This window comes from Rutilus rutilus, assembly GCF_951802725.1.
Source record: "Rutilus rutilus genome assembly, chromosome: 24".
Lineage (NCBI taxonomy): Eukaryota > Metazoa > Chordata > Actinopteri > Cypriniformes > Leuciscidae > Rutilus > Rutilus rutilus.
In genome coordinates this window covers 11605279-11631131 of record NC_140228.1, presented here as the reverse complement: position 1 = coordinate 11631131, position 25853 = coordinate 11605279, and the positions used below count along the sequence as shown (strand labels likewise).

The following is a 25853-nucleotide window of genomic DNA, read 5'->3' as shown; positions in this document are numbered from 1 at the left end:
ATACTCTGACATCAGCTTTCTCCTGATTTTTCCTGCAGTAGTCTCCCACATAACTGCATTGTCAAAAAAAGAAGAAATTTGAAAGGAATACATAAGGAATAATCCACAGCTAGTTAGTGCATTAAACAATTTTAATGCACAACGTGGAGGCGAAGAACCACCAGTTGTGAAGTGAATGCGGAGTGCATTCAAATTGTTTAATGCACAGCTAGCAGTGGATTATCCGGCTTATACCGTGGTCATTTGCCAAGTTAACAACAAGTTAAAGCTGTTGATGTTGCAGTGCAATATTTGACTGGATGGGTGAAAATCAGGGTTATTTTCGTCAGTTACGACTCCTTAGGTCTATTCTGCCCGCTTTAAATGACACCGACAGGGATAACGTAGGGCGATAATTTGTTAATTTGATAATTTATTTGAATTAATTATTGAGAGAGAGAGAGATAAAGAGAGAGATGTGTGTGTGAATTACCTCCGTCTGCAGCATTTTCCTACTAATAGAAATAGACCCTTTTCACAGACTGTGATGACGCGTTTTATCAGTCATCAACATCATAAATACTGAAAGGTTTTTTATATTTAATTATTTTTTTTAAATGTAGGCTATGTCCATAAACACTATACTTTGTATTATATCACCTTTGCATCAAATTGACATCTTTCTCTCTTCTAACAACCGGTATCAATCACTCTCAATTTGTTTCCTCTTTTTTAAAAGTTTTGAAAACACTATTGTGGAGTTTTTCTTTTGCTATTTGACCAAATGGGAACACAAAAAATATATTTGATGTAGTCTCTCATTCACCACTACAGAAGTTGACCCAACTATGACGACTTCCGCTTCTGAGAAACCCGGAAATGTGAAAAGGGTCCATCATGAACCTACTTTTATGCAAACGTAACAACAGCAATGTTACCCCTTATTGCTGAAAAATATAATGTAGCGATTCAGTTGCAAAGGTATTTTATTATTAAAAGTCACGGGAGGCGTTAATAACAAGCTTCTGCTCCATCATGTTTCTATTGTGTTCAGGCTGTGTACAAAAAAATCTCCGAACTGTGTGCGCGCGCTTAAAGCCGGGGACACCTAAAGGAGCGCATTAATATAGAACCGTGATTAACTGACTGAAACTACCTGTGCATTGAACAGTTTTATTTTAAACTGTTTTTAATTTCATCACACGACGTGATTAATGAAGTACTATCAGGGAAAGTTCATTAAGTTACTAATATTTCACTGGGGCTCGCCCGTGCCTGGTGCCTCAGTAAAAAAGGGTCTAGCGACGCGTCCCCTGGTTAGAGTAATTTGTTCGTGAATCGTTAGCGAGGAGGAAGAGAGCCGCTGAAAGTGGTAAACAGGGAAAACAGGAAACAGATCTCCAAAATCATCCACTCTGCAACCCACCACCACCAGAGGTGAGTGTGATATATAAAAATTGCTCGTTAAAAAGTAGTTGAAATTGAGCTACTTACATTTAAGATACAGTCAGTATATCGACAGTTGCTTCGACTCTTTGCCGCGCCGACGAACATAGTTCCAAACAAAACTACAGAACTGACCCTCTCCGAACAACACCATACTATCCGTACTAAATAAATAGTATTCGACATTAGAATTAGTGTGTCCCGAATCGTAGTATGCTGAAATGTGTATTTCAAAGATACCCGGATGATTATTTTTACTGTTAGAATCCGAAGTGCAGATCCGTGCACACGCTAACGTCTAACATTGCCCACAACCCATTGCGCGTTGGACTAGGATTCGATTAAATCTAAATTGTTTTGGCTTTTAGTATGAATTTGTGAGCCTTACCGTTGTCTATAAGCTAGTGTGCTCCAAAACAATGACAAAATTCGCATTTAGAAGATATAGGTATTAAAAACTTACAGTCTCTCACTTCAATGATTTTGATGACATCACTCTGCACGTTGAACGAATCGGTTTTGTGAATGATTCAATGCACCATCACTCTGCCACCTACTGGCAGAACGATGTCTAACCATTGCCAACAACCAGTGGTCTTTACGACCAACTTACCTCACGATGCATTTGTGAAACGCAGCCCAGACCGACTCAGCTCAGTCTGGAGCTTGCAAAAAACAACGAGAAGTTTGTCTAAATACCTAAATAGCTAATCGAATTCTAGCATAGTAACTAATTGATGAATAAAAAAAGGCTTCATACTTATGTTTATGAATAAATTATGATTGATTTTTTTCTTCTAGTGAGCTATTTTTTTTAAACTACTATTTAGCATGAAATATTCCTACAGTGTGTCTTGCATGCACTTACTCATTTAGCAAGGATGCTACAGTGGATGCTGATTAACATTTAAATTGATTAGGAAGTAAATAAGCATGCATTTCCCTTGCAGTGTCTTATTTTGCATGTCTGTGAAAATGAAAAATTAATTAGTTTGTTTGTAAGGCCAGAATGAAATTAATGTCACTTAAAAGAAGTTACTTAGCCAGATTACGTCAAACAATTCTTAGGGGACTCTCAGTATTCAAGAGAGATAAAAGAATATCCTTAACCTTGAATCAGCACACTTATATCACATTGGAATTGTCTCAAAAAGGAAGTGTTTTTTTTCTTCCCAGACCCTCTCAATGCCTTGGAGGGAAGAGTCTCTTCTCTTTGTCAAGGATCTTCCTGTTTATTCTCTATTTGATTATGACACAGACCGATAACCTTTTTGAGCTGGAGCGCAGCTGCTTCACAAGCCGTGAGAGTTGAATCAATTAGCTACGGCCCCACCGATAGAAGTGTTATTCACAGTACTGTTGCCCTCTGAGTCTCTGGGGATACAGCAGTCAAAAGTACATACCCCCAGTCTAAGAGGAAAATGAGACTCGGTCTTCATGCTGATGAGGAGAGGAGCTCACAGAAAACGCATAAGAGGATATGGAATCTCTCGCCAGCTCTCCTGGACCACATAGGGGGGTGGTTCTTCAAAGCACTTCTGTTCTGTCCTGTGACTGAAATAATTACCTGCTGAATGAGTAGACTGAATGAAAGCAACACTGGCACTCAATGGAGAGATGCACACAGGACATGTTCAGGGAAACGGCTCTCAGAAGAAAAGTTTGAGCTACTCTTGATCCTGTTTATCATGAAACATTGTCAACTAATATTAAGAAACTTAAAAATGTTCGGTTTTGTTAACTTGATTAGCCATGGGACTGACAGCAGAGAGTAAATGGATGGAAGCTGTATGGGGCGATATTAACAAGTACTGCTTGTCTAATTTCCAACCCTTCGGTAGCATCTTGTAACTATTTTAAATAACCACTTTGTGCCATGTTCAAACACACTAACTTAAATTGAAACAATGGTGCCACCAAGTGGATAACAACTGAACAGTTCTCAAAATGTTTTCTGAACTGGAAGTAAATCCCAGTGAAAAACAAAACATAATATTGCAATATTTTACGGCTTTATTAGGTACACTGCCTGGCCAAAAAAACAAAAAAACATTGGATTTAAATAGGCAAATGCTTAAGAGTCTATGATTGGATCATTATTGCAGTGATTATGTTTCTAGTTATATGTGCAACAGTTCTTCTAACCCTAATTGAGTAGATTTTCATTTCTTAAACAACCATGTAGGAAGACACATCATGACCATATTCCAGGAAGACAATGTCAAGATTCATCAGGCTCAAATTGTGAAAGAATGGTTGGGAGGGAGCATGAAGAATCATTTTCAAACATGAAGTGCTAGAGGAGACTTTACAGAGTGCTTGACTCTTGCGTCCTCAATACAAGATCTTGACCAAAAGTTGATGCATCTCTTGATGGAAATAACATTACAACATTTATTTCCATCAAGAGGTGCGTCAAATTTTGGTCAAGATCTTGTATTGACGATGCAAAAGTCCAGCACTTTGTAAAGTCCCCTCCAGCACATCCCAAAGACTTTGAATGATTTTAAGGTCTGGACTCTAAGGTGCCTATTCATGTGTGAAAATGATTCTTCATGCTCCCAACCATTCTTTCACAGTTTGAGCCTGATGAATCTTGACATTGTCTTCCTGGAATATGGCCATGATGTGTCTAATTAATATATATATATATATATGTGTATGTGTGTGTGTGTGTATTATATGTATAGTAGTAGGCTATGTAATCTATTAAATACCTGTTTTATGAAACAAAAAATGAAACATTACATAAAAGCAATTAAATAAATAAAAATAGCACAGAACTGTGGTAAGCTTTAATAGATTACTGTTCAATTACTGTATATTAATTAAATGACCATAAATATATTTATATTATTATAAATATTATAATAAACTATATTATTAGGATATTATTTATAATCATCAATCATTTAATTGTTTTATATTTTTTCCTGTTTTTGAAAAAATGATAGCGAACCTGCATATAAAAATATGACCTTCGCTAGACGGATCAAATTCAAGTAGTAAATGTTTTCAGAACTACACAAAACTAATAAAAAAATCAGCTTAGTTCTTTGTTTTGCATAGCTTAAATGGTCATGTTTGCAAACTTAATTTAATGAACAAAATTCTAATAAATATAAAAAGACGTCACGTGAAATTAAAATATCTTATTTTTAAATCTAAAATATAACGGTGCATGGTTGTTTTTAATAGATTGAAAAGGAAAATGAATACAAATTGCTACAAACGCCTTACACTTCACTGTCATGTCTAAAGTTTAGGGGATCAGATGAGAAATCTACGTTACTATCCCAACTTAACTGTATTGTTGTCTCTTTCAGCAAGCCTTTGTGATCCACCACAATGAGGAAGCAAGATGAAGAGCACTCAGAGATACTCAGCAGTGGGTTCACAGTGATGGTGCTATAGCCTGCTCAGCCAATCACACTCTCGTATGTAAATTAGGTAGGAGGGCATGTTTTGCTGATTGGTCCTCCCCACACTTGCCACTGCCCTCATCAACAGACTCTTCCTTGTTGTTGTTGTGCCATCATAGAGGTCCTGTGTGTGTGCGCAGGGAGGGGCTGAGAGGAAGAGAAGAGCGAGTGGGCGGGATCTAGACACAGGCTGGAGTAGAGCATCCCTGACCGAGGCTCGGCTAACGGCTAGAAAAGCGCCCCCAGACTGATGCTGAGTCAGGTACAGGTGGAGTCACATCCTGTTTGGCTTGGACCCTCCAGAAATCATGGAGGAGCTGGAACATACCTGTCCACTGCCACGAACGGTGAGATATATGCGTTTTGGTGTCGTCGAGGGCATCCGTGAAACGTTGAGGAGAGGCTGGATCACTTTTTCTTTGTTTTCATCTGTCCTTTTTATTGTCCTGCTGTCTGGGTGACGCTGAGCTTGTGAAACTGCAGTTAAAGTGAGATGTTTTGTACTGAATGTGTGTGTGTTTGTGCTAATGCCATGTCATAATGCTGCTATCAGCTCTTTTAATCCTTTGCATCTACCAGATGTTGTTTTTAAGTGAGAGAGCCAACACATTGGTTGGATGCTGCAGGGCTAATGTTACAGACACCATCCAGATTGCATTTATCTGCAGGTTGCCCTTTTGTGATGTTGCTCCTCCTCTTCACCTTGTATAGAATTCTGGGAAAGGTACCCAGCATCCTTCGAAACACCATCTCCGTTGCTATGGGAATGAATCATGCATTGCTCCATGGAGATTTTTCCTCCATATCGCACCTACATTGCATATCTTCATTGTAAAATGTAAATGCATATGTACCAGCTGTTTCCTGTTGACCGGCAGGAATAAGCTCTCACTGGGTATTTCCTGAAAGGACAGATGGCCACCATTGTCCCAAAGGTCCCAAAAGCCAATGGAAGGTTAAAAAACGAAAATATTCTTTAACATTTCTGTAATGTGTTTGACCAGTATTTATTTAAGCAGCATCTGGTGGCTCCGCCCACATTTATGGAAACAGATCGGGGCTAGTTGTCACAATAGAAGGTTGGCTTTAGGATAATATCTCTGCAACTACAAAGTTTTAAGTCAAAGGCCACTATATACTTGATATCTCCTGATTTCATTTTTATTTATTTTTTTGTAGAAAAGGTTTTGTATTGGTTTCAAACACCAAGTTCAAAATGGTCTTAAATTATAATAATGCAAAACGTTTTTTTAGAAATGTACTGTTGAGTAAACAAGTGAACTCCAAAAAACACAATTTAATGGTTTTATATTTTCTGTTACCTTTTTCATTTTGTCGTTTCATGATGTATTCTACTCTTTAAATTAAGCAAAAACCCAAATAGAATACATTATATAAAATAAAATAAATGATGTATAATATATAAAATACAATATAATGTAAGACTTGAAGTGGATGATGTTTTTATTGGGCAAAACCCCATTGCCTAACATATTTTATTTAATATATCAAAATAAAATGCATTATAATATAATATTATTAATATAATACAGACTTGAAGTGGTCAATGTTTTTATTAAACAAAAACATTGTTTCAAAAGATCAAATTCAAATCTATCTTAAATTAGAATACTTAAAAAAAAGTTTTAGATAAAATATTTTTGCTAGTTTATATAATTAAATAGTTTGCTAGATGTTGTGTAAAAAAGTGAGAACAATAAAACCACATCTCAATAATTTGATATTTTTGTATGTTACCGTTTTCTTTCTTTTTTCATGAATTATTTAGTAAATATTATATATGCATATGCTCCAGCTATTAACATAATACAGACTTGAAGTGGACAGTGTTTTTAACAAGATAATATTTCATATTTTTAAAATTCTTTCCATATCGAAATTGATTTTAGCCTATTTCAATCATTTTTAGCCAAAATTCAATACACTTTTGACAACTAACCCCATTCTTCCCCACATTTAAACTGAAAGATGCACAAAAAATTAAGTGTATCCCTTGCTAATGCTATACATTGAAATGTCATGTGTTGTCACAGTCTCTGCAGACCTTTTGTTCTCTGTTTATGCAATAAGCCTCTAGGAGGTTTGAATAGATTGAAATATCTGTGTTATGTACAGCATCTCCCCCACTCTGTGCTGCTGTGGACGAATGATTTGTCTTTAGTCAACGATATCAGAGAAGCCTCTACTGGACAAATCAATATTCGGCATTACACTGTTACACAGATTGTCTTGAAATCAATACGTCAGATAATAACCTGTATTAGTACAAAAAGGGAAACATTTTTGAGAAGATGAAATAGTATGTCAAGTCAGCAGGATCTAGGCTTGTTTAACCTAAACAGTATTTTATTTGGGAAGCTACAATGTGTATATATGTTTCTCATAATTTCTCTCAAATCAATATATTCTTCATTCTTCTCTTTAGACTCTTATAGAGCCGGCCTTATTTACCCCCGAGACGAGTTGTAAGTGTCGGGCGCCACATGAGAAGCTGACTGTAGAGCAAGCTCGACTCGGAACGCCCGGTCAGTCTGTACTTTCTCTCTTCACACTTCATCATTACAAAAAGACAACACGCTAGTTAAAAAAATACTTTTGTAAGAAGGTCATTCCTGTTAGTTACGCTATAACCTAAGAAAATGAATATGCTCACATCATGAAGTAGTTCTGTAACTTGGTGTAATACACTCAGAAATATGCTATCTCAAGCTCTTAAATAGTAACTAAAACTTTATTGAAGCACATACCTTCATTCATTATATCTTGATTTATTACAACCCCATTTCCAGAAAAGTTTTGTAAAATGCAATAAAATCAAGAATCTGTGATTTTGTTCATTCTCTTTAACCTTTATTTAACTGACAAAAGTATAAAGAAAAGATTTTCAAAGTTTTTCACTCACCAACTTAAGTGTATTTTGTAAATATAAACAAATTTAGATTTTGATGGCTGCTACACACTCCAAAAAAGTTGGGACAGAGGCATGTTTAACGCTGTGTCACGTCACCTTTCCTTTTAATTACACTTTTTAAATGTTTGGGAATTGAGGATACTAATTGTTGCAGTTTTGCAAGCCCAATCTCGTCTGATACAAGACAGCTGCTCAACAGTCCGTGGTCGTCGTTGTCTGATTCTCCTTTTCATGATGGGACAGATCTGGACTTCTGCCTGGCAGTCAGGCACATCCAGTCTACTGTGTAGAGTGTCTAGAAACCACTCTGTTTTAGCATGTGCAGAATGAGGCCTGGCATTGTCTTGCTTCCCAAGATGACATTAAATGTGTATGTACAATCCCAATATACGCCTCCATGTCAGTGATACCTTCACATCTGTCCTATACCCTAGCGCGTCAACACATCGACGTCGGCTGGGTACTAATACCTGTTCCCGTAACTAGCTTACTTCCTGCGTAGGAATAATTGACAAACAGACCTTAGCAAATGTCCTTTAAATGCTTTAATCACGGCCAGGAGATCTTCCCGAGCAGTTCTCAGAGAATCTCCCCCAAGAAGAAGCAAGGCCGGAGGATCTCAGACAAATTCCATTGAGAATCCCACCAGCTAAAAGAATACAACAGTTTTTATAGAATAAGGAGGTATGGCAAAAATGTCATACTGCATTACATAATTTCCCCACAATTTGATTGGTTTTCATAGACAAGCCCTTCTGTTACCAGGTAAAGCAAACTTTAACAATGAAGTAATCATTAAAACAATCACAAGGTTCAAATTTAGTCATCTGTCTAGTTTCATTTCCCAAACTTGTTATTTATACACACACACAACCAAAAGTCAAAGGGGTATGGCAAAAATACAACATCCAAAAACACAGGATAGAACGTTTTAGTACATTGTGTTTCAAAGTGTTATCATGTTAGGCCTGAAAAGATAAGTAAGGTTAGATGTTAGAGACATGGTTCGTTTAATATACAGTTTACTATTTTATCTATTAAAAATCTACCACAGTTCCTTTCGTCTTTGGGACTGAAAACTTGATGTCCATTTTTTCCAAAAACAAGCTGAAACATGGACTCATGTGACCACAGCACACATTTCAACTGTCTTTTGGCCCATCTGAGATGAGCTCGGGCCCAGAAAACTCGCGGTATCTCTGCATTGAACAGATGTGTAGCTTTCTCCTTGCGAAACAGAGATTTGAGTGGCATTTCTTGATGCAGCGTCAGACTGTGTTAAGTGACAACGGTTTTCCAAAGTACTCCAGAGCCCATGTGGCTGTATTTAACACAGTTGCATGATAGTTTCTAATGCAATGCTGTCTGAGGGCTCAAAGGTCACACACATTCAACAGAGGTCTCATGCCTTGCTCTACACAGACTGAGATTTCTCTGGATTCCCTGAATCTTTTCACAATATTTTTTATGGAGGTAGATGGTGAAAGACATATATTCTTTGCAATCTTATATAGAAATGTGATTTGTGAATTGTTTAACAATTCTCTCATGATATTTGGCACAAAGTGATGACCCATGATGACCCATCTTTGCAAAAAAGAGATCACAATACTCTCACCTATTACCAGTTCACCTGCTCATTGTGGACTGTTTCAAAAGAGTTTAACTTAGATTTTCTATAAGCTTTTCACTTTTATTTAGCCTCTCTCCCAACTTTTTTGGAGTGTGTTGCAGCCATCAAAATTAAAATTTGTTTCTATTTACAAATAGAAATAGAATACACTTAAGTTGGTCAGTGAAAACTTTGAAAATCTTTTTCAGTTAAATAAAGGTTAAAGAGAATTAACAAATAACAGATTGTGATTTTTATTGCATTTTATATGTCCCAACTTTTCTGGAAATGGGGCTGTATATAATTGCAAGAAAATTAACAGGATGAAACCTAAGAGATATGTATGTATGCATGCGTACTTATTAACACAATCCAAAGACAAGTAAGGCTTTAAGTCTAAGACCCATGGTAGTTAAAATATATATATATATATATATATATATATATATATATATATATATATATATATATATATATGTATGTATATATATATATATATGTATATATATATATATATGTATATATATATATATATGTATATATATATATATATGTATATATATATATATATATATATATATATATATATATATATATTATGTATGTATGTATGCATGCATGCATAATTATTAACACAATCCAAAGACAAGTAAGGCTTTAAAGGGTTAGTTCACCCAAAAATTACTCACCCTCATGTTGTTACAACCCCGTAAGAACACAAATTAAGATATTTTTGATGAAATCTGAGAGCTGTCTCACACCTCCATAGACTTCTAGGTGACCGAAACTTGCCCAGAAAATGTATTAAAGAGATCGTTAATATAGTCCAAGTGACTACAGTAGGCATGTGCCGGTATCACATTTTCATGCTGCAATTAATTGAGTGAGCTTTTATCACGGTATACGGTATTATCACGGTATTTTAATTGCACATGAGAAACAAATGGATTGGGGGGTGTAAAAAATAAATAAAACTTGCATCACAAGGTGTAATTGTGATTGTCAAAACATTTGGTAACTAAACTGAATTTTATTGTTATTTTATTGACAACATGTTACAATGATTACATGGTACAATGACTGGTAGGCTACTGTTTCTATTGCTTAACACACATTTAACGATTTCAATTCAATACTTGGGATTTGATTTAAATCTTGATTCAATATTGACTAATTTTGGATAAATATTAGAAAGGCTACAGTAGATAGCCCACATGTTATTTTTTTCTCATGAAAAAAAATATATCACAAAATGCTATGTAACCATATAGAGCCCTATCAGCTGGTATTATTAAAGGTTACAAATAACTAATTAAATCAAATATAATGTGGTTTTCATTATAACAATTATGTAATGACACAAGTAAAAATATAATAAATATGTAAAAAAGTGCAGTGCACATATTCAGCAAAATACTCCTCTTTATCTATTTGTTTTAGTCATCTAACATGCTGCTGGTCATTAAATGGTTTAAATGTAACGTTATGGGACACAATTGTTCTGTTTCATATCATAAGTAACCTGCTCTGTCTTGTTTGTCGGTCTTCGTCGTGTCCTCTTTGCTCCGCGATTTTTCTCTGCGTGAGAAAACGGATGTGTGGCGTGAGCGTGTGAAGAGTCTCGCGCTGAATGCGTCGAGTTGGCAGCTCTGCTTTTAGAAGCGGGATGGATCCGGATAGTTCGGCGGCGGCCATAGACTGTATGCGGCGGCGTTCCTCCTTCCACCATGCTGCTTCTCCATGTGAGGACTGTTTACATTAGACTAGAAGTGCGCACCGGCCGCATGCTTATACACGTGGCGATTGTTTACATCAGAGTGCGCACGTGTTTCGCGCAGCATATACGCAGTGTTTGTTTAAGCGGTTGATGGAAAATAAGCTATAATGCGCGTTCTAAAAATCTAAATTCGGATTATTATTTTTCGCGGTATTTTGAAGTGCCCGCGATAACAATATCGTGCATATTCATTACCGCGATTTATCGCATTACCGAATACCGGCACATGCCTAGACTACAGTGGCTCAATCTTAAGTATATCAAGCGACGAGAATACTTTTTGTGCGCAAAAAACAACAAAAATAACGACTTTATTCCACTATTCATTTCCTTCTATCTGGGCCTCGAGTGAGTTCACGTAGTGTTTTAGCGCAGCGCGTCTGTGTTGCACGTCACACACATGACCAGCGTCGGCCAATAGTGAGCCTACGTGGTGACGTGCAACACAGACGCGCTGCGCTAAAACACTACGTGAACTCACTCGAGGCCCAGATAGAAGGAAATGAATAGTGGAATAAAGTCGTTATTTTTGTTGTTTTTTGCGCACAAAAAGTATTCTCGTCGCTTGATAAACTTAAGATTGAGCCACTGTAGTCACTTGGACTATATTAACCATCTCTTTAATACATTTTCTGGGCAAGTTTCCTAGAAGTCTATGGAGGAGTGAGACAGCTCTCAGATTTAATCAAAAAATATCTTAATTTGTGTTCCGAAGATGAACGAAGGTCTTACGGGGTTGGAACAACATGGGGGTGAGTAATTACTGACAGAATTTTCATTTTTGGGTGAACTAACACTTTAAGTCTAAGACCCATGGTAGTTGATTTATTAAAAAGTAACAAAAATGTGATAAATTTTTCTGGAAAAGAACAAGTGTACTTTTATCTTTTGGACCCTTTTCATTAATCCTATTAAACATTGATAAGTTAAGCTACTTAAACTGATCCCATATCAGTGGCAGAGGAAAATGCAGTGCTTGTAGAATAGCCCACCACTGGGATCAGAAACAGCAAGACTAGATTCAGGGATTCCCTGTTCATTCTGTGACCCAGATTTTCACAGTCACAAAGCTCTCGCATACCACAGTTCTGCTGGGCAACGATAACTGAGCTCGGCTACAGTGAAGAAGAGACCAAAGGAGAAGGGGTGAAAGGTTTTTGATGCCCTTAAGGACTATTTTAAGTTTGTACTGAGGAAAAAGTTGAACATGACCATCTTAAAGGCGTTCAATACCGTTCAAACTTTGGGGTCAGTCATTTTTAAATAAGTCTTTTATGCTCATTAAGGCTGCATTTATTTGATCAAAATGACAGTAAACATAGTAACATTGTGAATAACTGTTTTCTATTTAAATATATTTTAAAATGTAATTTATTCCTGTCATGGAAAAGCTGAATTTTCAGCATAATAACTCCAGTCTTCAGTGTCACATGATCCTTCAGAAATCATTCTAATAAATTTGCTGCTCAAAAACATTTCTTATTATTATTATCAGTGTTGAAGAAGTTTATGCTGCTTAATATTTTTTTCAAGATATTTACATGGAAAAGAACAGCATTTATTTGAGAAATAAATATTTTGTAACATTCTAAATGTCTTTACTGGTACTTTTCATCAGTTTAATGCATCCTTGCTGAATAAAAGTATTCATTTCTTTAAAAATCAACAACTTTTGTACGTTAATGTATAAACCAGTTTTTTTGTGTATGTTCAGGAAAATGTTTAATAATTTCTAAACGTGTCTTGAATTTCCCATTCTCAGTGGACCGGCCGGTGCGAATCTATGCAGATGGCATCTTCGATCTTTTTCATTCTGGACACGCTCGCGCCCTGATGCAGGCTAAGAATCTGTTCCCAAACGCCTACCTTATAGTTGGAGGTACAGACACACTTAATTTACTGATCCAGACTTTTCAGTATTCTGTAGAAGATGTCGAATTAAGAATTGTGTAGTCCTAAACTGATGAAATATGTATTTGTGTGTGTTTGTGTGTGTGTGTGTGTTAAGTATGCAGTGACGAACTCACTCACAAGTTCAAGGGTTTCACCGTAATGACGGAAGACGAGCGGTACGAGGCGTTGAGACACTGCCGCTACGTCGATGAGATTTTGCGTGACGCGCCCTGGACTCTTACTCCAGATTTTTTAGAAAAACACAAGGTTAGTCAAGTCTTAGCACAGTACCGTACCCATAATTCCCTGCGATTAACCCTCTGGTTCGTATTCTCTAGATTGACTTTGTGGCACATGATGACATCCCATACTCCTCTGCTGGATCTGAGGACGTGTACAAGCATATTAAGGAGGCAGGTAAAGAAAAGCATTCTTCGCTTAAGAGCATGTGTATGTTTGTGCTTCAGACCAGGTCTAACATGTGTGAGTGTCTCAGGTATGTTTGTGCCCACTAAAAGGACAGAAGGGATCTCAACGTCCGACCTGATCACCCGGATTGTGAGAGACTATGACGTGTACGCTAGACGCAACTTGCAGAGGGGCTACACCGCTAAAGAACTGAATGTCAGTTATATTAATGTAAGAAAGTGAACTTAATGTATTTAAATGTAAATTTTAATAAATAAAACTTTTCTGAAACAAATTAATCAACATATTTTTCTTAGCCATTTTTCAGAGAATTTGTTAATTCATAAATATTTACTTTTTGGGATCACATGACATGTTACAACCTGAACCAAAAAAGATATATCTAAATACATTTTAATTCATATGTTCATCATAGAGGGGTGTATTTGGGTCACTATGTGTATGAACTGAATATATAAATATAGTGAGAATATGAATGTTTAAATAGTTTTGGAAAAAAATATATAAAAAATAGACCAAAAACATTCCATTACAACATTCTTACATTACAAGTGTTGCATAATTTGACCCATAATTAAAATCAATAAAACGTTCTCATTGAAAATCCTCATTTTCTCTGAAGTACGAAACATTACAAAAGTAAAGTGTGTTTTGAATGCCACTGACATATATAAAATGCTTGCTGAACTGACGCTAAACTGTTTGTGGACAGGAAAAAAAGTACCGTCTGCAGAATCAGGTGGACAAGATGAAAGAGAAGGTGCGGACGGTGGAGGAGAAGTCCAAGCACTTTGTATATAGAGTGGAAGAGAAGAGCCACGATCTTATCCAGAAGTGGGAGGAGAAATCACGAGAGTTCATTGGGAACTTCCTGGAGCTATTCGGCCCAGATGGGACATGGGTAAGCAAATATGTATTTATTTGTGTGTGTGTGTGTGTGTATATATATATATATATATATATATACACACACACACACACACACACACACACACACACACACTTTACCGTTCAAAAGGGGTCAGTAATAATGTGTAATGTTTTTGAAAGAAGACTCTTATGCTCACAGAGGGGTCATTTATTTCATCAAAAATATAATAAAAACAGTAATATTGTGAAATATTATTATAATGTAAAATAACTGTTTTCTATTTTATTATATTTTAAAAATGCTGCTTTTTCAGCATCATTACTCCAGTCTTCAGTGCCACGTTATCCTTCAGAAATCATTCCAACTAATTTCTTTAATAAAAATAAAAAAAATCCTGCTGACCCTAAACTTTTGAATGGTGTAAATGTATATAGTATGACCTTTTCATTTTTCCAGAAGCAGATGTTTCAAGACCGTAGTGGACGTATGATCCAGGCGTTATCTCCGCGCGGTTCACCCAGCAACAGCCCACCAAGGGAATTTTCCCCATCCCGCTCCCCGTCACCCCCCTCCCGCTGGGCAATGCCCAGAACCTCACCGCCCTCGTCCCCGAAGGGTGCTTCAGCCTCCATCAGCAGCATGAGCGAGGGAGACGAGGATGAGAAGTGAAAAGTGGCCCATCACACACAGAATAGACTGCACTTTACCCATTCACACATCACATACATAACACACACTGGCAGCAATGACAGGTCAACTACCCTCATGGGAAAATTTTAAAGTACTGTACACAGCGCAGAGTTGTTGAAGTCCTGTTTAGTTGTGCTGGTATTACAGCAAAAAAGCCATTGCAGCCCTGAACAGATCCTGAGAGGAGATTTAGTAAACAGAGGGGGGATTCACTGAATAAATAGTGGCCACATTTGAACACGCTGTGTGAGCTTTTCGCACCCAAATCCCTAAACATGAATGCAAATCAACAGGGATACCAGTAAAACATTGTTCTTTTTTTTTTGGATGATATTAGAATTTATTGAATATTTAATTGTGTGTGCTCAATTACCGTGTTTTTAAATTGAAATTACCTTTGTCATTATCTAACACACACTTAAAGTTCATATTTAACACTTTAATGTAACCTTAAGCAAATCTCAAAATAAATGTCCATCTGTCATACTGTACATTATAATGTTAGTTTAGTTTTTTATTTAGACAAAATATAGAAATATAACATAAAAAAATATACAAAATGAAGTATAGATTAGAGTTAGTATCAGTTATCAGCTAAAACAAGAAAACATTATTATTTGCTTATTTTAAGTTTACTTTAATTAGGTTAATGACAGAGTAGTGGCCAAAAAAAGTGCGGTTAGTGAAATAGAACCGATTTTTGCACTGAAATACTGAGCAAAAGTACCACAACTTTAGTGAATTCGCCCCAAATGTTTAAAAGGATGAGGACTGATTCTGTCGTCTATTGCTCAGGACTGCCCTACTGTAACATACTGTACATACACCAATCCCTGTTCCTTGTTTTCAAGAAAAATGATGTCTGATCCACCTCATGAATATGTATCAGTGCACCAATGAGGAGGCCGCTAGCGTTCACTAAATTGTCTGTGCATGAATGTGTTTAATTCTCATTAACAGTCATTAACTTGTGTTATTGCAGCTTTTACCACAAAATAAAGCAATTTCTTTGCACATGTTGTGGTACGATCAAGAATGGTCTTAAGAATAATACAGCCAAAAGGTCTAGTAGCTTTTAGATAAATAGTAATAAAATGAAAAAAAAAATTTAAAATCATGAAAATGAGGGATATCACATTAATCTGTGCTGCTCAATTTACATGTAATTCCTCCCGTCTTGTCTAGTTATGCCATTATATGTATGCAAGAGTCTCGTCAATTTACATAATCTGTACTTTGTAAAAATTGTCTTTATTTGGTTTGTATATGCTTTCTTTTACATTAAAACTAGCTTAAAATGTAAATAATAAACTGAGAAACAGAACAATTGTCAGCTATGAGATTCATTACAAATTCAAGTACACAAAATCAATGATAGTACCGGAAGATCTCTTTATTGTTCTTCTTTTATACAAGTACTTTATGGAATGTCTTCATCATGATGATTTACGTGTGAATGTCAGCCTCACACAAAATCATCTAACACATTTTGTTTCAAACAGCATTTATCTATAAGCAGTGGTGTTTTACTTGAGAAGAACAAGAAAACAAATCCAAAAAAAACAACAATAGTCACATAAAAATTTCCATTTTGCAGATACAAGATGGTTGTATGTCAACACTAGAATATCAGGTAAGATATTTCATTGTAGGTAAAAGTTTTTCCTAATGTGTTGTAGCATGAACAGACCTCACGCATGCATAAACGAGAGTATACCAGCTAAATCAAAGACCGTTTGAGCTTGACGACGACAAGGCTTGGTTTCACAAGGAAAATGCTTGCATACTTCAGTCTGCTTTTCTGAACGCTCTGAATTCAAGGCATCAAAGTGCATTCTTCATTGACTTCAACATAAAAACTAACAAATCATTTTAAAAATATTTTTAAATAAATACTGAATTCTACACTTCAATAACATGAGAAAATGTAAGGTACTGTATGCACTTCGTCACCAAAAAAAGTTCCCAAACCAGCATTAAGACAGATGTAGATGGTTTTGTATGATTTCTATGGAAAGATTATGACATGTGGAACAGTAATAGAACATCAGCTGACAGTCTGTATAAAACAACAGCATGAGGAAAATATCATGGGGAAAATCATATTTTATCATCTCAAAAGTTTGCTAAAAGAGGAAAGTCTACTTTAGGACCATTAAGGTCTTTTGAACCGTAATACTATTTTCATGAGAATTTAATAGATTTTATTCCTCAATTCTTAAGTACTGTAATGCAAAGAAATCTCATTGTAAAAATGGGATTTATTTTTCTTATGCGGAATCATTTTTTTAGAATGAAATATGATTCGGACGTGTTCTTGACTCATCATGGAGTGTTGCAGTAAAAACACAAAGTTCATCCTTATGGAGTTTCCAAAAAGCAACTATAGAAATATCATTCAGGTTCACCTAAATATACTTGTGCGTACAAAATAATCTTTTAAGTGATCAATGACAGGGTAACAGACAAACTTACTAGCCTGGGCAAAGTTGCGCTTGTAGTTAAGACAAGCTGCCCTGTATTTCATCTAATGTCAAAGAATCATTGCACTCAAACGGTCCCAAATTGTATCCCTGTCAGGAATTATTTTAAGATGAGGTTCTCTAGAAAACAAGAAATGACTTGAGAGGTAGTGGTATAATAAAAATATATTTAGCTAAAAATCTAAATCAGAAGTCAGCCATTTCATGGAGTTACATCTATGAGTTTAATATCTAGCTATGCATTTTCTCTCTCAATCCAAACATCTAAACTTTCTGGTCCATCAAAGTCTGCAAGCAAATATCTTTCTATCAACTATCAAATATCACCATGCAGGGGCCATAATGTCGTGAAAGCAGAAGACAAAAAAAAAAAAAGACAAATTAATGACTATAATAGGCTATTGTGGTGCATTCTTCTTTAAAGTTTATCACAGTCTCTCACCATTACATTAGTAGGAAGCTCTGTATTGTTGACCTATAAGTGAATGTAAGAGATGTACTTCTGCTAGTCGCACTTAAAGACTGAGACCCAGCTCAGAATCTTGGGGGGGGGAAATGCTAAATAAATTGGGGTCAAATAAATAAATAAATACATGTTTGAAACAACATTGATTTTTTTTTAAAAAGTGCATTCCTGCATGCTTGGAAACATCAGTTCATCAGCATACTCCCTGACCCCAAAAACATTTGGGCGCATCTAACGGGGAAATGTCCTGCTCACGTTTCACCTAAAACATTCAAATTAAGAATCAAAAATTTTGCATTAAGAAAATTATTTTTAGGACCACTGAAATTGTTTGCATTGTAATATTTTCATGAGAACTAAGCATATGTTCCTCCTCAAATTCTCACTACTGTAATACAATTGCATTTTTCAGCTAAAATCAGCATAAATTCAATTAAATGAATTGTTTTAAACTTATATTTTATTATAAATAAATATATAAACATAACTAGGAAATATAGTATTGTGTGTATATGTATATTGCTGTCAAATCGATTAATCACAATTAATCGCATCAAACTAAAAATATACACACACACATTATACATTTCGATTAATCTATTTGACAGCACTAATATATACATATACACATAATATATGTATTACTTATGTTATTTATGTATGAAGTTATCTTATATTTATTACATATATTTATTTATATTATTTATTATATATATATACACACAATGCAATATAACTTCAATTACTATTTAAATATACTACATTATTGTACTACAAAGTACTTTAGTATAATTGTACAAAGTTCAATTAGTATATTGTACTACAGTATTATACTAATTATACTACAAAGCTTCATTTTCTTTATGCAAAATATACATTTTTCTTTCTTTTAATTTTGGGGTGAAAAATTACCTCAACAAGTTTGAGATTTCATGAGATTTTGAGTTTCTCCTCAGTCTTTTTAAAGTGGTTCTCCATTAGTTCACTGCCAAGAAAATCATAGTGGAAGCCACAGAAACTGAGGACAAACTCTCTCTCTCTCTCTATTGCTGCGAATTTTTGAATGGCAGTGAAAGAAATGCTCTTTTTTGACCATCTCAGACTCCAGGCTTCCTTCTCTGACTGCTATAGAAAATGAAACAGGGGAGCTACTGTGTGGCACAATAAAAAAAAAGTATCTTACACCCTGGACACAAATGCTCACCCTTTCCTCTCACCACCCTGGAAGACGCTTAAACAAGGCTCTGTGTCTTATGTCTGTAGCTGCACAAAGGAGGAAGGAGCAGAGACTTAATGACACTTGCATCATCTGGTCTGGAAATGCTAACAAGTATAGAACACTCAGCATCGATGTGATGTTGCCATGGCAACTGAAGCTAGACTAAAGACGGAAAGGTCTGTAATGGGTGCAGTGGGACATGGATGGGGTGAGTGCAATTATCTTTTGGCCTTGTATTTTGAGGCATCTCTGGGCTCTTTGCTCGGGTTGCTCCAGTCATCCGCTCCTGGGCCTCCTTGGTAGTGCCGCCAAGCGGATTTGTTAAAGACGGGCAGACGCTCAAATGATTCACTGGAGAGGGCCTGGTCAGAGAAAGGTGATTGGGCGGATGTCATTGAAAACCTATCAGTGAAACGATTAACTAAAGTGCAGATTGAGAGCTGCTGTTACCTTCAAGTAGATGACGGCGTCGGTCCCCACGCCTTCCATTGAGTACAGTTTCAGGTCTCCTTGAAAGTAGCGGGCGTACAGTCTGGATATCGGCAAACCATGTCCAAAACCAGCCTACAGACGCATGGAGATCAGGTTACAGAGGACAATGCTACATTTAGAGCTGCTGTTCAAGGTTAAAGTTCGATGGTTCACCTAAAATCGTGTCGTCACTTGCCTGCCCTCAAGTCGTTCCAAAGCCTTATGGCTTACTTTCTTTCAACACTGGTACTGAAATAATACAATAGCTTTCATTGAGGAACAGACTGGAATTATATTAAAATAAAAAAAATGCCAGGTTTGATGCCTTGTCACTTGAATGACTGTGACATAGCAAGGTTGAATATGTGGATGAATAAATTAGATTTAAAGGGATAGTTCACACAAAAATGAAAAGTTTGTCATCATTTACTCACCCTCATGCTGTTCCAAACCTGTATGAGTTTCTTTCTTTTATTGAACACAAAAAAATATATTTTTTTAAAGAATGTTGGTAACCAGACAGTTGACGGCACCCATTGACTTCCATAGTATTTTTTTTCCTACAATGGAAGTCAATGAGTGCAGTCAACTGTCTGGTTACCAACATTCTATACATTTTTTCTTTTGTGTTTAACAGAAGAAAGAAACTCATACAGGTTTGGAACAACATAAGAGTGAGTGCATGATGACAGAATTTTCATTTTAGGTGAACTATCCCTTTAAGTGTGGCAATAGAATGGAAGATTTGTGACAAATAACAACTTAAATTTGGGTCTGCTTGACTTCCAAAGACAATTTAAAGTAATTTTCAATACATGGTGTTTTGTGTCCTTTTAGAGTTTGAAAGCCCAAGAGCAGCGTTAACATTCTGCGAAATGTCTCCTTTTGTGTTCCACAATCTTATAAAAAGTCAAACTGGCGGTTCATATACACATAAGGGTGACTAAGTGATGACACGATGAAGTTTGTTGCTGTAAGAATACTGTAGCCACACTTCATTTTTACCAATGGCACGCGTTTAGAGTCCAGACTGGGTGTTGGCGCAGTCGAGTAGGTGTAGTTAAACAACCTGTCAATCTTCCGTAAAGCCACACCCCCTCCCCTGTCACTGATCTATGATGAAAATAACAGGAAGTTTAGGATCAAGGCATGTCATTTGTACGTGTAGAAAACGGACTCGCAAACAAACTGACCTTCACAGAGAGATCTTCCTTCCCCAGGGTCACTTTTGCTTTTATAAGAGGAAGACCCTCTTTACTACCCTCGTGGAGCTCATTGGTGGCCCGCATCGCGTTCTGAAAACACAAACACAAGCCGTTACAGCAATACGTCAGGGCCTTGGGAAAAGCACAAAGATGAGGGCTGCGGAAAATTGAATTGCGTAACAGATGCCAGCACTTCGACGTATCAAACTCAATATGTGTGTGCAAGTTTTAGAAACGTACCTTAAACAATTCGAACAGCATGTGGAATAGGTGGGAGGGAACATACACAGCCTGGATGGGTTTTTGAGGAGCCTTAGCTGCACAGAAAAGTTACATATTTAAAGCATTTTTGAGAAATTCTAACTCCAGAAATTGAGTTACATGAATTAGAAATGAATGAGCTCTGAAATAAACATTATATATTGAGTTTTGCGAGAGAATAATAAGAAAAAGTACCATTGAATTCCTCTGTCTTCAGTTCAGGGGCAGCTTGATAATATTGCTCACACACCATCTTGGCGGTCTCATAAGCATCTGAAAACAACATCGCATTTGATCAGTAGAGAACAAAATCCAAACTAAAGATTCCAAGCTTTTCCTACACTATTGCTGAAAAGTTTGGGGTTTGGTAAAGAAAGAAGTCTCTTATGCTCACCAATGATGCATTTTATTTGATCAAAAATACAGTAAAAACAATAATATTGTGAAATATTACTACAATTTAAAAGAACTGTTTTCTATTTTAATATATTTTACATGTAATTTATTCCTGTGATGGAAAAACTGCATTTTCAGCAGTCTTCAGTGTCACATGATCCTTCTAATATGCTAATTTGCTGCTCACTTTCTTATTATTATCAATGTTGAAAACAGTTGAGCTGTTGAATACTTTTGTGGAAACTGATAAATTTTTTTGTTCAGGATTCTTTGATGAATAGAAAGTTCAAATGAACGGCATTTATTTGAAATAGAATTATTTTGTAACGTAATTGTCTTAACTGTCACTTTTGATCAATTTCATTTAAAAGTAAAACGTAAAAATGTAACGGAACAAAAAATAAAATAAAAGCAAACTTACCAGTCACCACCTCTGCAACATTGCAGTTGGGATCAATACTGCCAATGTGTTTGGGATGGGCTGGGTTGATGTCATTGCCAAAAAGGAGAGCTGTAATAAAGAGAAAAGCAATTACGATAAAACATGATGAAAAGCTGTTGTCCAATATGTGGTGACTGTCTTTCTTTTGGGTGACGTACTGTGCTGGTTTATGAGCATGCGAAAGGAGATTCGGTTGGTGTAGAAGCGGTCCAAAAAGTACTGGATGTTGGAGCTGACGAACGGATCGAAGCCAAACTTCTCCTTATATTCGATCACACCCTGGGCCATGGTCGGGACCACATCATTGTGTCTATTCCTGATCTCAATAAGAGTCTCCAAGAAGCTATAGATACAGAAGTTTAGAAAACACATTTTGTTATACAGAACCGCAGAATAGTTAAACAGTCATTATTCAGTTAATCAGTTCAGTGTTAATTCAGTTTAGTTCAATAACTGTGTAAAATTATGGAATGAGTTCAGTTTCATCTATAAAGCAGATCTGGAGAAAACAATGATTTCAAAGTCAATAATATTGCCGAATAGTCGACAGTGGCAAGGAACCCGAACTCCATCGGTGACAGAAATGGAGAAAAAAAACCTTGGGAGAAAACCAATTCTCTTTTGGCCAGACGAACAAACATGATGTGGTTTAATTCCAGGCTGTATCACAAGTCAGATTGTGGATTGGTATCATCCGGAATATCACGCCAGCATATGGAGGGAGGAGTTGAAGCTGGCCATTGAGTCTGTGCAGAGGACTTGTCTGGTTCGCTTGATCTTCGATGAGGATCTGTGCCGATGGCTGTCTAGTCTAGATCTTCACAGATATGAAGCTAGCGCAAGTTCTGCCAGGAAGACTCAATCGTTCGCGTCATTAATTACCTCCTCATCTATCCAATTATATCACTTACTGTAGCTTAAAAGGGCAGCGCTTACACATGTCTGAGTTCGCAGATGCTGTCACTCCAGTACCTCCATCCTCCCCGCCTCCACCAAGATGGGATCTTTCCTCCAACTCCTCTACTCAACCAAGCTGGGTCCTCCCTCTATCAACCCCAACATCATCAGTCAGGCTATCCCTTCCATCCTGAAGACTTCAGATGTCTTTTCCTCCATCCACCCCACCACCACCAGATGGCCCCTTTCCTTACTCCGCCGGGGGGTGAGCGGCGACCCCGCCTTCGTCTTCAGGCGGGACTCGCAGATTCAGTACCCTCTGAATGCGAGTTATGAACGGGGCCTACGCCAAAGAACCTGATTGCTTGCTGAGCTCCTAAATAAATGTTATTGTTACAGTATTAATTCTCCCGAGTCTTTCTGGTAGAACTTCCATTATTCAGAACATTTATAGTAGTTTGTATAAATAATAAATGCCATTGTATGTAGAAATGGTATGCGAGTGGGATTCGCTCTCTGTGTTTCGCTGACCCAGCATGCATATTTGCTCTGTCAGGGTGGCTTTCAGTTACTGATTCCTCTGTTGTTAACTCTAGCCTGAATTCACCTCGCATGAAAATATAATACTCTTGTTTTTCAGGCTGTTGCACGGCATGCTATCTAGATGTCTCACAAAAAGCAAAACAACATAAGTCCTACTCACTCATTCAGGGCATGTGGGTCTTCTGGCTTCCTGTTCTCAAACTCTAGAAGTTCTAAAAAACTTTGCATGTACCTGTGGAGAGATTCGGCACAGCTCAGGACAGGCTTCAATGAAGCATGCATGTACTCCTATTCAAACTCATTTATACTCACCATTTCTGCACCAGTTTGACTGAAGGTTGACTGAGGAGCTTGTCAGGCAGCAGATTGACCTCTCTCATAGTGTTGGCCAAGCGCACCGGCAGCTCCTTCCGCAGGAACATGTAAGATGTCTTCTCACACGCATTATCCCTACCTGAAAATCAGGCAACCAGAAACATAAACAACTGCGAACGCAGGAGGGGAAAGCAAAAAAAAAAAAAAATGCTTTATCATCATCCACACATGAAACCTGAGAAACCTGCATAGGACTGAACAACAACTCATTAATCAGGCTGAACGTAAGCCAAAAAAAAAAAAAAAAAAAGCAATTTAAAGCGATATATATTAAATAGCAACTACTTGATTGTTTATGTCATCGCAAAAAAGACTATCACAACATCCATTTTATGCCGACTTTAAATTTTTTTTGTAAAGCTGCTTTGATACACTTCTTTGTGAAAAGTGCTATACAAATAAAATTGACTTAGTGTGACTTGATTTATGTGACAAATATGCCTTCATAGTGCACCAATATGTTTAGTTGGAACATCAAACAGGTTTAACTATCCCTATAACAATTTATTTAAGGTTGTAAATAATATCACAATTATCCTTGTTGCATAAGCCATACAGTTTAGGACAACACATGAGTAAATGCCATTTTTGGGTGAACAATCCATTAAAAACGATTTATTTTGACTAACTTTTGCGTTTGACTCACCTATGTGTAGTCAATATAATTCATATCACACACTGAATACATACAGCATTCAAAAGCATCTCCCTTTTGCTTAGAAAGAATACAGTTAGATTAACAAACAACTATTTTCATATAATTATACTCATATTTAATATCATTATAATATGCAAATAGTTTATGACGTCAGCAAACAACATAAATGAAATCCTAATGACAGGTTGGACAAATTTCTAGGCATGCATGGCCTACCCAACAAAATTAACTTTGAAAGTCATTAGATGACATGCCTTGTATAGTCATAAAAAACAGAACCATTACCTCAATAATACAAAATACAAACGTCGAATGTTTTCCAACTAAACAAAGTTATTGTTTATCAGATATCAGATCACGTCATTTGTCGCATTTATTAAAAAAGCGTTATAATATATATATATATATATATATATATATATATATATATATATATATATATATATATATATATATATGGTTATACTTTTTTTTTTTATGAGACGATCGACAATCATGCTGAATCAAACGTAACAAGTTCCGCTATCAGGGTCTGTCTGTCAGTGTGCATGTGATGGATGCGCTCGCACTTACCAAATTCCAGAAACTGTTTAATTGACAAGGGCGATGGTGAAAACCTTGAATAATATTCTATCTTTGGTAAATGGTTATTCAGAAGAAATGCGTACAGTCTCATTGTGAGGGAAAATGTTAAACGACCGAGGCAACGCTGTTCTTTATGTTGGGATCATGGCAGGGATCGTCCAAAGAGTAGAGCTGACAGCAACATCCGTATCCGAACATTTACCGCGGTTTCATATTATTATTATAACAGGCCACTGCATTAAATGTCAGTGTCTTATGTTTTCCAGCACGGCCACTGTTGCGCTAAACAGCACGTACACAAGAGCGAAGCAGCGAACACACAACCAACCATGATTTAAACAGCGAGCACTGTGATTTGCTGAGAAGAGCCCGGAAAAAAGACTGTGCTTTATGATTGGTTTATTTATTTTCCTGAATGAACACCTCTCTGTTGGCAGTTAGGTTGCAGAACAGCGGGTATAAGTTGTTGTTGTTGTTGTTGTTTTAAATTACATTTATGTGTATTTACATTCTGTCTGTGTACATACTGAAACCCACCAATTTATTACTACAGATTTTTTTTTTTATATAATTATTTTTGAGACCCACATGACATTGTTTGTCTATGAAATACTTACATTTTAGGGACATTACCCTGCAGTAAAAATAAAATAAAATAAACCAGCATAAGCTGGTCTTAGCTGATTTAGAATGGTGTAGCTGGTCTCCCAGTCTGACCAACTGAAAAGTTGAGCATAAAAAGGCCAAACTTGCATTTACATTTATTGTTGCGTGTGCAAACAAAAGTGTTATTTTAGTATT

At 36.4% G+C, this 25853-nt stretch overlaps 2 protein-coding genes across 3 annotated transcripts; one reads left to right on the top strand and one right to left on the bottom strand.

The window, feature by feature from the left end:
- Positions 1–1346: 1346 nt before the first annotated feature.
- pcyt1ba (phosphate cytidylyltransferase 1B, choline a) lies at positions 1347–16634 on the top strand. 2 transcript variants are annotated; one of them, XM_084398608.1, is made up of 10 exons: positions 1347–1416; positions 4752–4875; positions 4988–5194; positions 7294–7393; positions 12931–13047; positions 13177–13328; positions 13400–13478; positions 13558–13700; positions 14203–14391; positions 14821–16634. In XM_084398608.1, the coding sequence occupies exons 3-10, from the start codon at positions 5156–5158 to the stop codon at positions 15028–15030; spliced, it is 1029 nt and encodes a 342-aa protein (XP_084254734.1). In that variant the 5' UTR covers positions 1347–1416; positions 4752–4875; positions 4988–5155; the 3' UTR covers positions 15031–16634. The 2 variants fall into 2 exon arrangements, with proteins under 2 accessions (XP_084254734.1, XP_084254733.1); XM_084398607.1 differs by having other exon boundaries at positions 14818–16634.
- pdk3a (pyruvate dehydrogenase kinase, isozyme 3a) lies at positions 16424–25386 on the bottom strand. Its single transcript, XM_084398606.1, has 11 exons — positions 25041–25386; positions 23747–23888; positions 23595–23666; positions 22153–22337; positions 21974–22063; positions 21352–21429; positions 21136–21212; positions 20884–20985; positions 20696–20803; positions 19670–19783; positions 16424–19581 (listed from the first exon to the last, which is right to left on the bottom strand). The coding sequence occupies exons 1-11, from the start codon at positions 25141–25143 to the stop codon at positions 19438–19440; spliced, it is 1215 nt and encodes a 404-aa protein (XP_084254732.1). The 5' UTR covers positions 25144–25386; the 3' UTR covers positions 16424–19437.
- Positions 25387–25853: the final 467 nt, after the last annotated feature.